The sequence below is a fragment of the Bufo gargarizans genome, chromosome 2 (genome assembly GCF_014858855.1).
Source record: "Bufo gargarizans isolate SCDJY-AF-19 chromosome 2, ASM1485885v1, whole genome shotgun sequence".
NCBI classification, from domain to species: Eukaryota; Metazoa; Chordata; class Amphibia; order Anura; family Bufonidae; genus Bufo; species Bufo gargarizans.
This window is the reverse complement of record NC_058081.1, coordinates 526,762,244-526,775,979: the sequence shown is the minus strand read 5'-3', so window position 1 is coordinate 526,775,979 and position 13,736 is coordinate 526,762,244. Positions and strand designations below refer to the sequence as shown.

General features: G+C 44.4%; 1 protein-coding gene across 1 annotated transcript in view; it reads right to left on the bottom strand.

Moving 5' to 3' along the window:
• Positions 1 to 13,736, bottom strand: part of ITPR2 (inositol 1,4,5-trisphosphate receptor type 2) — a 372,015-nt gene that overhangs the window by 235,239 nt on the left and 123,040 nt on the right. Inside the window, 6 exon segments of the mRNA XM_044281452.1 lie at positions 839 to 934; positions 2,059 to 2,205; positions 3,548 to 3,631; positions 3,721 to 3,819; positions 3,930 to 4,088; positions 7,898 to 7,984. Of these exon segments, the coding sequence (XP_044137387.1) occupies positions 839 to 934; positions 2,059 to 2,205; positions 3,548 to 3,631; positions 3,721 to 3,819; positions 3,930 to 4,088; positions 7,898 to 7,984 (672 nt within the window).

The following is a 13,736-nucleotide window of genomic DNA, read 5'->3' as shown; positions in this document are numbered from 1 at the left end:
GTGACATTGGAAAACTTTCCACGCATCTCCTGTAAAGAGAGAGGGGAAGGAAGAGAGGAGGACGGAACAAACAGATCCGTGGGCCGCCCGGCTGTCAGGCTCTAAGAAGAGGTGCAAATGTTATAAACTGCAGCAAAACATGGCCTAAGACCATATGCACTGTAACCACTCCTCAGAGACCTGCATTCAGATACCAAAGCAGTGATTGTGATCCGTATGATATCTCCATGACATCTCTCAGTAGTGCAGCCTCACACTTGGAGACTTGAACTTCAGGTGATTGTATCTCAGCATAGAATAAAGATATATATAGTCCGTTTTCACATTTATAACACACACTACAGGAGCTTCAGCACATTTCCCAACAAGGGTCCCGATAAGTCATATGGAAATCTTAATGAACCAGGATCAAGTTGTGACACTCAGCTTAGGGTCCATTCACACGTCCGTTGTTTCTTTCCTGATCTGTTCCGTTTTTTGCTGAACAGATCTGGACCAGATCTGGACCCATTCATTTTCAATGGGTCCTGAAAAAAAATCTGACATTGTGCTGTCCGTTTTTTTTCAGGACCCATTGAAAATGAATGGGTCCAGATCTGGTCCAGATCTGTTCAGCAAAAAATGGAACAGATCAGGAAACAAACAACGGACGTGTGAATGGACCCTAAGAGTGGGAAAGGTAAAAGGTCAGACTTGGGAGGGAGAAGGGTAAGAACACAAGGGCTTCTTCTCCCACACTATGTAAGTTACACAAATATTACCAAAGGCTATAATAGAGATGTTATCAGAAATATGCATAAAGCCTACACAGTGGACTGAAAAGGTGGAGGTGTCTCACCTCTGCCGCAAGGTAATTCCCAGTAGCCAGGTGCTTGAATCGAAATAAGCTGTTCCACTGGCCAGCGCCTCCCCGGCAAGGGTCATGGTGCACAACCTGCAGAATTTAAAGGGACATAGTGAATCAATAATGAATAATGTAGCACCCCAATAGCAATTGTGTTTATAGCCTATATTATACTTTAGAGCTGCTTTCACTATTCAGTGTGTAGTGTACATAAATTAGATTGTGCTACTTATCCTGTACTGATCCTGAGTTACAATCTGTACTATACCCGAGAGCCGCACTCACTATTGAGCTGGTGGAGTCACTGTGTACACTCATTATTTATCCTGTACTGATCCTGAGTCACATTCTTTATTATACTCCAGAGCTGCACTCACTATTCTGCTGGTGGAGTCACTGTGTACATACATTACTTATCCTGTACTGATCCTGAGTTATATTCTATATTATATTTCAGAGCTGCAATCGCTATTCTCCTAGTGGAGTCACTGTCTACATATATTACATTACTTATCCTGTACTGATCCTGAGCTACATCATGTATTATACTCCAGAGCTGCACTCACTGTTCTACTGGTGGAGTCACTGTGTACATACATTACATTACTTATCCTGTACTGATCCTGTTATATCCTGTATTATACTCCAGAGCTGCACTCATTATTCTGCTGGTGGAGTCACTGTGTACATACATTACTTATCCTGTTATATCCTGTATTATACTCCAGAGCTGTGCTCTCTATTTTGCTGGTGGAGCACTGTGTACATACATTACTTATCCTGTACCGATCCTGAGTTACATCCTGTATTATACTCCAGAGCTGCACTCACTATTCTTCTGGTGGTCACTGTGTATATACATTACATTATTCTTTACCACAGGGGGCTATTAGTTATACCTATAACAGATAACTTTAAAAGTGCCTGGTGAAAAGACAGCACGTCAAAGCAAGCTCTGTGCAGATACTAAACAAGCAGAGGATGCTGAGATTTCAGGAATGCAGCTCTGGAGTAAAATAAAGAATGCAAATTAGGAATAGTTTCACTAAACTAATTACCCTGAACATACTAGTGGGAACTAGGTAACCTAGTGTACAACTGCCCTGGAAAAGTGTTCCATCAAAGTCAAAGAAATAAAATTTGGCTACGCGCAGTCAAGCAGCAGGATGAGAAGTTTTTCTCATAGAAGGGCTGTACTGACATATGACAATCACCTCTATTTCCCATAGGGCTTTCGAACTCGTGGCAGATGTGGCCGACTGGCGCAACGTTGTCCTCAGAAAGATGTGCTGCTTCTTCTCATATTCATCACAAGTCAGAAACTTCTCCTGTTCTGCATGAAACAATCTGACCACATCACCCTGCAGGAACAACAAACCAATGGGATCCCAGTGCTGGACACCAGCACAAAAACAAAGGCAAATCAGAATTTTGACGTTGTGGTTGTAAGACTTTGGGACACCTTTTCTTCTTTGAGGCTTCCATTTTGAATACGGACCGAATATAATGTCTATGGCCATTCTAAAAGAAAACCCCACCCCATAAATAATAACTAGAACTGCGAGGATGTTTATAGTCCCATAGTCCCTTTTGCCATGTTCAGCCTCCTGTTAGGGACACAACACAGCCTGGAGGTAAGTAAACCGCCAGGCAATAACCCTCACCCTAAACTACTAGGAAAAAATGAATAACCCCTCAACCAGCCACATTTACCCTAGACCCCCAAGGAATAAAATTAAAACCCATTAGGGCTCATGCCCACAACCATTGTTTTTGTCTGCATCGGATCCGCATTTTTTGCAGTTCAGATGCAAACCCATTCACTCCAATGGGGCCGCAAAAGATGCGGACAGTACACCATGTGCTGTCTGCATCCAAATGTCTGTTCCGCTGCACCCGCAAAAGTATAGAACATGTCCTATAGGATAGGACTGTTCTATAGATGGCCGGACATTCTGTTCCATGTGCATGAGCCCTTTTACTATAAACCACCAGGTATTAACACTTTCTTTTACAGTAGACCATGAGAAATAGATTAATAACCCTCCTATACCAGAGACCACCAGACATTAACCCCCATTTTTACCCTAGACATTTCGGGAATAGAATAATAACCCATCTTAGCCTAGATTGCTACCCTAGACTGCTCCCTTTTATTCTAGACCACCTGAAATAAATTACCCTTCTACACCCTAGACCACCAGTTATTAAAGAGGTATTCCGAGATCATAAAAAGTTTGGGCAAAGGCAGGCAATGTGACAAAATGACAATCTTACAATACAGGCCAGTTCTTGTTTACATGGCTGCAGTAATGACATCCCGTCTACCCATGTGACCACTGCAGCCAGTCACTGGTATCCTTGTTTGTCAGCTGATCAGATCTGTTATCATTCCTTGCTGCCATCAAATCTCCCCGTAAAAACAGGAGAATGTGTCGGCCGACAACATGCGTACTGCCTGGAGGATGAACAATCGTACTAGCGATCATTCATCCCCCATGCATTTTGCATTGGTCTGTGTAAAGTGAGTGCCGATCGGGGATATTTACTGTAGGCCACCAGGGAATTAACAAAATTATTTCACCCCAGAAGAACAAGGAAGGGGGAATTACAGTACACTAGATCACCCGAGCAAGTGACTTAGGTGTCCTATCATCTGAAAAAGATGGCACATGATGTTTGATTCTTCATTCGGATACTCACGCCCTTCAGAACGTCGTCCCTGTAGTCACTGTACTTCATAAACAAAGCAACTTTCCAGCTTGTGTTACAATTAACAGCGTTCACCTGAAACACGGGAAAAAGGGGCAAGTAGTTATCCCGCATTACATGTGTACTATACGCACCCTGTCTCAAGAAAGTCTGGAACAAGTTACCTCTTTGCAGCCAGGATTATCCAGTAGCTCTATGTTACTGGCATGTAGCAGCTGCCCGGCGTTAACTGGCATTAGGACCACCTTATCTCCCACCACGACCTGAGATGCATAGATCAAAGCTGTTAAGATTGATGGCTGGAGGCTACCCCACCAATTACACACAATTAATGCAATATCCCGGACAAACCCCCAAGTGCCCATAAACCCACATTGTCTCCCTCGCTTCGAAGCTTCCAGAAAGGCTGGATGTAAAACCAGGAGCCTTCGTTCCCAGCGGCATCGAGGGAAACACGCATGGCGTTCTTCTCCAGCAGGGCGGGCAGCCTCTTGTTAACGGTGAGGTATTTGTTACTTTTGATGTGAAGTAACTGTCAAAGGAAAGTAAGAACAAGTACAATTACCACAGAGAAGAAAAAAACTTCAATAATAAAAAATAATAATAAAAAATAACTTCTAATAATCTTTACTTTATGAGGGCGCTTCCAATCTTATTTGGTGGCATTCTTATGGCTTATAAAAAAAAAAATCCATAAAATTCCCACCATTTTAAAAGTGTTTATTTAGGGATGGTGTTTTTTTATTCAAAAGTTGTATTTGATGTTTTTCCAGCCTTTTTTCCTCTACAGAGATGTCTATGGAAAAAAACACCTGAAAAATGGCACAGGACCAATGAACGCCACTACGAAAAAAAAAAAATGCTTTGTTCATAGAGTTCTTTATAACTTCCTGTTGGCTGGCATGTAGCATATAGGCGTAGTATTTTTTACTCTGTAAAAAAAAATCCCCCCCCCCCCCAAAAAAAAAAACAACCTAAGGCCTCATGCACACGACAGTATTTTTTCACGGTCCGCAAAACGGGGTTCCGTTGTTCCGTGATCCGTTTTTTCTTCCGTGTGTCTTCCGTGATTTTTGGATGATCACCAGACATGAAGTTAAAAAAAAAAGTCGTTTTGGTGTCCGCCTGGCCGTGAGGAGCCAAACGGATCCGTCCTGACTTACAATGCAAGTCAATGGGGACGGATCCGTTTGACGTTGACACAATATGGTGCAATTGCAAACGGATCCGTCCCCTATTGACTTTCAATGTAAAGTCAGGAGTCCCCATCAGAGTTTTCTCTAATCCGATGGTATATTTTAACTTGAAGCGTCCCCATCACTATGGGAACGCCTCTATGTTAGAATATACCATCGGATTTGAGATACAGTGTGAAAACTCAGATCCGACAGTATATTCTAACACAGAGGCGTTCCCATGGTGATGGGGACGCTTCAAGTTAAAATATACTAAGAACTGTGGACATGACTGCCTCCTGCTACCTGGCAGCACCCGATCTCTTACAGGGGACTGTGATCCGCACAATTAACACCTCAGGTGCTGCCAGGCAGCAGGGGGCAGACCCCCCTCCCTCCCCAGTTTTAAATTCATTGGTGGCCAGTGCGGCCCCCCCTCCCTCCCTTCCCTGTATTAAATTCATTGGTGGCCAGTGCGGCCCCCCCTCCCCTGTATTAAATTCATTGGTGGCCAGTGCGGCCTCCCCTCTCCCCCCCCCCCCCCCATCATCATTGGTGGCAGCGGAGAGTTCCGATCGGAGTCCCAGTTTAATCGCTGGGGCTCCGATCGGTAACCATGGCAACCAGGACGCTACTGCAGTTCTGGCTGCCATGGTTACTTAGCAATTTTAGACGCCTTATACTTACCTGTCACTTACCAGTAGGAGGAGCTCAGGTAAGTACAATGCTTCTAAAATTGCTAAGTAACCATAGCAGCCAGGACTGCAGTAGCGTCCTAATTGCCATGGTTACCGATCGGAGCCCCAGCGATTAAACTGGGACTCTGATCGGAACTCTCCGCTGCCACCAATGATAGGGGGGGAGAGGGGAGGTCGCACTGGCCACCAATGAATTTAATACAGGGGAGGGGGGGGGGCCGCACTGGCCACCAATGAATGTAATACAGGGGAGGGGGGCCGCACTGGCCACCAATGAATTTAATACAGGGGAGGGAGGGGGGGGCCGCACTGGCCACCAATGAATTTAATACAGGGGAGGGAGGGAGGGGGGCCGCACTGGCCACCAATGAATTAAAAACTGGGGAGGGAGGGGGGTCTGCCCCCTGCTGCCTGGCAGCACCTGATCTCTTACAGGGGGCTATGATACGCACAATTAACCCCTCAGTTGCGGCACCTAAGGGGTTAATTGTGCGGATCACAGCCCCCTGTAAGAGATCAGGAGCTGCCAGGCAGCAGGGGGCAGTCATGTACACAGTTCTTAGTATATTCTAACTTGAAGCGTCCCCATCACTATGGTTATCCCTGTCGGCTGGTGGCCCAAAAGTTAGGGAATAGCCTGTACATTTGCTGGCTTTTCTTTGGCTTTTTTGTGGGGTAAAATCTCTAATCATTTGTATGTGTGTTGTTCCAATGGTTGGAATTCTCTTGTTAGGGCCTCACTAAGGCTTCCTATACAGGAACAGAGTTCCAGTCTGGGCCACCCCTTGCGGGGTTTTTTGGACCCCGTCCCTTGGACACACTTTTTAGGGTGGACCAGGACAAGTAGGGAGGTAGTAGGGCCAGTGGGTAGTATATACCAACACCTTCTCGCCTGCTTCTCCACGTATATATTTGTCCAGTCTATCATCAATATTTATGTTTGTTTTGTAACCGTCCATGCTCTCTCACCATACCACGCTGAGGGTACGCACGTCTTACTTGTTGTATGTCTGTAGGGGCCTTTTTATCTCCTATACATTATTAAAAGTAAAGTTTTATTGAGTATACTGCCCCTTATAGTTTTTCCCCTGTTGTAATTTTTGAGCAGTATTCAGGGGGTTATCACTGCCTTTCCTGACTGACCATCTTTGTTTTCTTCTCTGGTCACACAAGTAAGATATGACTCTGTTATGTTAATTTGCATATGTATCAAATAGTTTTTTTTACACAATAAAAGCACACAGAGCTATGGGGACTGGGTATTGCGGATGTGCTAGCGGCCATCTAGCAACCCATGTCCTCAGCTCTATACACAAAATCCTGGTGACAGGTTCCCTTTAAGGGTATCAGAGTACAGAGGGCTTAATACAAATGCACGCCACATAGATCTATCCATCTATCTAATATATATATATATATATATATATATATATACACACAGTCGGAAAAGGACAGCAACTCCAATAGTTTAAAAAAAGAATATTTATTGGGCCACAGTGGCACAGTGAGGCGACATTTCGGCTGAAAATCCCGAGCCTCTCTCAAGCAACGTTGCTTGAGAAAGACTCGGGATTTTGAGCCGAAACGTCGCCTCACTGTGCCACTGTGGCCCAATAAATATTCTTTTTTTAAACTATTGGAGTTGCTATCCTTTTCCGACTGTATGCAAGGGTAAGCAGTGAATTCCCTGGACATAGCACCCGTCCTATATGGTGTGAATTGGTGCTGCCATATGTTTCTTCTATATATATATATATCTTATCTACCTTCTATCTTGTCTACTATCTATCCCATATTTATTTATCTTAGATATATCTAGCCATCTATTCGATGGTTTAAATAGGACTTGTCACCTCTCCTGACATGCCTGTTTTAATAGCTCCATGCTTTCCCCGTGTAATAACAATTCTGGAGCCTATTTTCTTATGGCTCTATGTTGTGCCATTCCTTTCTTATTTCTACTAGAAGTTATGAATGAATTGCTAGCAGTCTGCAGTAATGGTACAGTAGGGAGGTAACCAGAGGGGAGGTACCTGCACAGACTGACTCTATCCAATCAGTGCTGCCATAGTCAGTCTGTGCAGGGACACCCCCCCCCCCCCCCAACTGGTTACCTCCCCTCCATACCCTTGCTGCAGACTGCTAGCAATTCATTCATAACGTCTAGTAGAAATAAGAAAGGAATGGAACAACATAGAGCCATAAGAAAAGAGGCTCCAGAATTGTTATTACATGGGGAAAGCATGGAGCTATTAAAACAGACATGTCAGGAGGGGTGAAGGTCCTATTTAAACACACAAACACTGAAGATAATGCATCCGTCATTAGAGAAATAAGGGTGATAGGGCTTACTGCTAATGAGTCACTGCTGAGATCTATGGACTCTCACAAGATGGGCAGAGCAATAGTGAAGAATGTACCGTCTATGGTTGTATGATGTCATGTTATACTGCTGCACTGGATCTTACCTGTATAACATTGCTGTACTTGACAATTTCTCCCAGGAGTTTTCTGTTCTCAGACTCATTTTGTTTCTGCTCCAGTTCGGCAGCATGCTGAGAGAAGACAAGATGACAGTGTCACTACCACAGGTAGGAGAATGTGTGATAACCTGGGGACAGTTCACACCACAGCAGTCCACATCTAATACACAGTACCGTGCTTCAAGTGGGCCCGGCCTCTTCCACTCGGTCTGTGACCTCCAATAATACCAGCATACTCCTCTCTGAAATACTTTGTGCTGCTGGAGCACCCTGTTTCATGGAGGTCACACAAAGCCACTATATAATATGTATAATTATATTTCTGCAGGGCATCCTTAAAGGGGTTGTCTCCCTTCAGCAAATGGCATTTATCACGTAGAGAAAGTTAATACAAGCCACTCACTAATGTATTGTTATTACCCATATTGCTTCCTTTGCTGGCTGGATTCATTTTTCCTTCACATAATACACTGCTTGTTTCCATGGTTATGACCACCCTGCAATATATCAGTGGTGGTCGTGCTTGCACACTATAGGAAAAAGCACTAACCGATGTGCGCTCCCAGTTTTGGCCACAAAATAGGCTAGTGCTTTTTCCTGTGGTGTGCAAGCACGACCACCACTGATGGCTTGCAGGGTGACCGTAACCATGGAAACGAGCAGTGTATCATGTGATGGAAAAATGAATCCAGTCAACAAAGTAGGCAATATGGATAATAACAGTATATTAGTAAGTGTCTTGTATTAACTTTCTCTACATGATAAATGCCATTTGCTAAAGCGAGACATCCCCTTTAAAAATAAGGAAGTTGTCTGGGCTTACTGGGGCAGAACATAATGGGGCACATTTATCAAGATCGCCTGTTTTTGACCATAAAATTAGGCATATTTGCCTTGTCTGTCTTACTTTTGCCGAGTATTTATAAAAAGTCACACAGCACTTCATGAATTAGACAAGGCGTATTGGCATTAGTCTGACCTCTGGTGGTTGTTTTTCAGGTCGACAGGTTCATATTCACTAATACTGGTGTAATTAGTATGCACATGAAAAAAAGTTGCAAAGTCGCAAGTCTCCCGGAAAACGTGACTTTTAATGCAAAAAGACTCGCTCTTCAGCACTTAAAACAGACAAACAAAAGGAGCAAAAAATCTAAACAGTCGAACAAGGCGCAGTAGTAAATGTGACTAAAATATAAGACTGTCTAAAACAGCATTTTTTTAATACTTAAAATTCTTAAATTTATGTTCCCCAATGAACAGACTGTCAGTGAAAGAGGACTGTGTTTAGAAAGCAAATAAGGGTGCCCTCAAACATGGCAGATTTTGTGGCAGAAAATTCTGCAACTGAAAATCCGTTCCATTCACCTTAGAGCTCATGCCCACAGCCGTTGCCCAACCGTGCCCGTATTGCAGCCTGCAAACAGCGGGTCCGCAATATGCAGACACGGGCAGTGTGCACCCTGCATCACGAACGCGGTCAGCAATTCAGAAGGTTGGCACGGAGCCCCACGGAGAGCTTCAGTGGAATTTCTGTCCATGCCTCCACACCGCAAAAAAGTAGTGCATGAACTACTTTTTTGCGGTGCGGATGAACCACGGACCCATTCAAGTCTGTGGAATCCGCATGGATGTCGTCCGTGCGCTAGGGACCGCAATTTGCGGTCCCCAATGCACAGAACGGCCGATCAACGGCCATGTGCATGAGCCCTTAATGAGACTTACAGAAATCCATGTGCTTGCTGTGGGCACGATTTGTGTCGCCCACACACAGAAGTGAATTGGAGAGAAGCAGTTTTCCTGGTCAGTATAGCAGGAACGTCCCCAAAACAGGACAGAAATACCTCTGGTTACGCATTTCTATTCTGTTTCAGGGATGTTTTTTGTTTTTTTTTCTTAATTTTGTTTCTTTTTTTGGGGGGGGGGGGGGGTTGAAACCAGTTGTTCCTTTAATCTATAAAATGAAATAATAAAACACACGACATACACTGCATTTAGGTTTTTATATGTTTTGATATTGTCTTTTGAGACTGCGTCACTTTGTTAACAAGCTGCATGTTCTCGGTATGACATTTTTCCCATAGGTTTTCTCTATAGAACTTGTACACTTGTAGAAAAGAACGCTAAATAGAAAATACCCAAAATGCCACAAAAAGGCTTGTTATATCTAAAAACAAAAAAAAACTTTTACAAAGGAGCTCTATTTTTTATTCTTAATCTGCCAGCAGGTTTGTACCTATGACACTGGCTGACCTGTCACATGTGCACTTGGCAGCTGAAGACGTCTGTGTTGGTCCCTTGTTCATATGTGCCCGCATTGCTGAGAAAAGTGATGTTTTAATATATGCAAATGAGCCTCTGGGAGCAATGGGGGCGTTACCGTTACACCTAGAGGCTCTGCTCTCTCTGCAACTGACGCACCCTCTCCTCTTTCATTGACAGGACCAGGTGTGATAATGTTTACACTGCCTGGTCCTATGAATAAAATTGCACAGAGTGCGGCAGTTGCAGAGAGAGTAGAGTCTCTAGGTGTAACGGTAACGCCCCATTGCTCTGAGAGGCTCATTTGCATATATTAAAACATCACTTTTCTCAGCAATGCGGGCACATATGAACATGGGACCAACACAGACGTCTTCAGCTGCGAAGTGCACATGTAACAGGTCAGCTAATGTCATAGGTACAAACCTGCTGACAGATGCCCTTTAAAATAGGCCAGTGGGGGTCCGGATCCTGACACTCCCACCTACTAGGCACAGCAGCATCCCCTTCATTCTTTAATAGACACAGCGCCATACACTTGGTAGTGGCTGTGCCCAGTACTACAGCTCACAGCTCTGGTAAACCATGAAGCGGTCGCGGTGCTACCTGGAGTGCTGCAGACCTTTCTTCCAGATAATTAGAGGGGTTTACTAGATCTGAACCTCCATCACTGTCACAATCCCGGAAAAACCTTTTAACAGTATATATCCCACATGCACACTGCTGCTGGAACAAGAATTGTGACTGCGTGGAAAATGTCACAACTCCCACACAACTACAGACCCATCAGGCACAATGAGCCTCCATTGTATAACCTCCCACGGCAGAGATCATATCTGATGCACATCGTCCTCATGGGCCAACAGGAGGAAACACATGGAGGTAGAACGCCAAGGGAAGCGTCACGGGTCAGTAAAAATTACAATCTAGAGCGGTGGTCACCAAGCTGTGTGCTGTCAGGGCATGCTGGGGGTTGTAGTTTCACAGCTGCTAGCCGGCCACTGCTTTAGAGTAATTTGAAGCTGAATGTTCAAACATAGCGTTTTCTAGATCACTGCTTGCAGGAAGTGATTGGAAACATTCTGGTTTATATTCAGGGGCTCAGAATATAAAGTGCAATGAGAGGAGTCGCCAACCCCCCATTCATACAGATACCACATACAGAGGATGTCACACCACGATTTATTTTTTACAAAAACCACCACGTTTTTTTTCGTCATTGCCTTTCTTGCACTGGGGGGGGGGGCAAAATATATGAAGTGCATGCGCCACCATTTTCAAAGTTTTATTTGTGCCTACTTCGCACCTTCTTTTGGCAGTTTTTGGCGCATGTTTTCCCATCTCCAAGGCGGTATAAAAAGCTGGTGTGCAATTCCAGTATATAAAACCGTATGGTGCATTGTGTAGCATCTTCCCTTCACCACTTTCTAAAACAACATGACAGATTTAACATTCCAAATCATAAATTTGACGCAAACTAAAAAGGCGCAGGCACAATATTCCGGTGCAAAATAAACCTTAGGGCTCATTCATGTGACCATATGTTGAGGACTGCAGATAGTGGTCCGCAATGTACGGTCACCGGCCGTGTGAACTCTGTGCTGCGGTAAGGACCCATTGACGTGAATGCGTCCGTGATCTGAAAAATACGGAAAAAGATAGGACATGTCTTATCTTTTGCAGTGCGGAGGCATGGACCTGAAAGCCCACGGAAGGGCTTCCGAGTGTTTCCATAGACTTCCGATCCGTGCCTCTCCGCAAAAGATAGGACATGTCCTATCTTTTGCCGTATTTTGCAGATTGCATAACGATTTAGGTCAATGGATCCGTACCGCAGCACGTAGTTCACGTGGCTGGTGCCCATGTATTGCGGACCTCCATACGGTCGTGTGAATGAGCCCTTAATCTTAGGATATCTGCCAACTGTAAAATATAAAACACCCTACAATTATAGGGCCACATTTATGAAACTGTCTAAATGGAAAACGGCCTTCGGTGCTAACCAATAACAGAGCAGCTTTCCGTTCCCAAGAGCAGAATTTGAAATGTAAGCTGTGCTGTGATTGGTTGTTATAAGCAACAAAGACAGATTTCCCTTTAGACAGCTTCCTGGTTCTTCCACATAGTGTTCTTTTGTGTGGTGTTTTATGATCGTTTCCTGGCATTTCTTTGTCCCATTCATGCTATGGTGCTTTACAGACATTTTCCCACAGACTTCTCTATAGGAAAAAGGTCTGAATGAAAGGTTAGAAAAATACTGTAGGGCACATTGAAGGGATTTGCACTTGCGTTAGGGTACTTTCACACTTGCGGCAGAGTGATCCGGCAAGCAGTTCCGTCGCCGGCAATCTGCATGCAAACGGACAGCATTTGTAGACGGATTGACAGCATTGCAGGATGCATACGGACAAACGGATCCGTTTCTATTTTATTTTATTTTTCAAATTTTTACCAGTCTGCGCATTGAGGTATTTTTAATGCCGGATCCGGCACTAATACATTTCAATGTAAATTAATGCCGGATCCGGCATTCGGCAACTGATCCGGAATTTTGGACGGAGATAATACCGCAGCAACAGCATGCTGCGGTATTTCTTTTGTCCAAAACGCTGTTCAGTGACTGAACTGAAGACATCCTGATGCATCCTGAATGGATTTCTCTCCATTCACAATGCATTAGGATAAAACTGATCAGTTCTTTTCCGGTATCGAGCCCCTAGGACGGAACTCCGTGCCGGAAAAGAAAAACGCTAGGCGCAGTGAAGAAGCCAGGAGCCACTGAGCGTCCCTCCCTCACTGCGCCTGCGCCGTGTGCCAGATTTACACTGCAGACACGGCCTGTGGGAGGAGAGCAGCGCTGCCGTGGCCCTGTCAGTCAATCAAGAGAAGAAGGGCGTGAAAAGAGGTGGGCAAGAGGAGCCTCTAGGAGCAGGTGCAACGGCCCCCCCCCCCCCCCCCCCCCTGCTCCTAGAGGCTCATTAGCATATTATAAAAGCTAATGTCAGCCAGGTTAATACCCATTTTTCAGGTGACAGAAACCCTTTAAGTCTTTTCAGTCAACAATGCGACTTTCTTACACATTACATTTGCGACTTTCTAAATCCACAGCGGCCACAAATTACACGTACAAATCACGACACACCTATAACCAATCTAAAAAGGAATAGCATATAAACTGAATTTTATATCAAGACACGGAGGCTCATATTTGCTTAACTCTTTCTTTACTGAATGTATAGCAGCAAAGACAACTGAAGAAAAAAAGACATCAGTGTAACCATGGAAACAACTCCACCCCCATAGCCCCTATATAAGGCGCATCCCCACTTGGACACTTCCTCTTTCTTTGCTGCTTCAGATAAGTACATGTTTATATTTGATCTGTGCTAGGTTGTTTTTTCGGTATGATTTTCATTCCCTACTAGTTAGGTTTTTTCCCCCTTTATACTAGTAGGGTTATACAGGTAGTATTCTTTGTTGCGGTCGCCATGCTTAGCGTCCGCTAGATAGGGCTCCTTGGTCTGCCCGTTTTTTCTATCTCACGTTTTCTGTGAGATTATTTCTC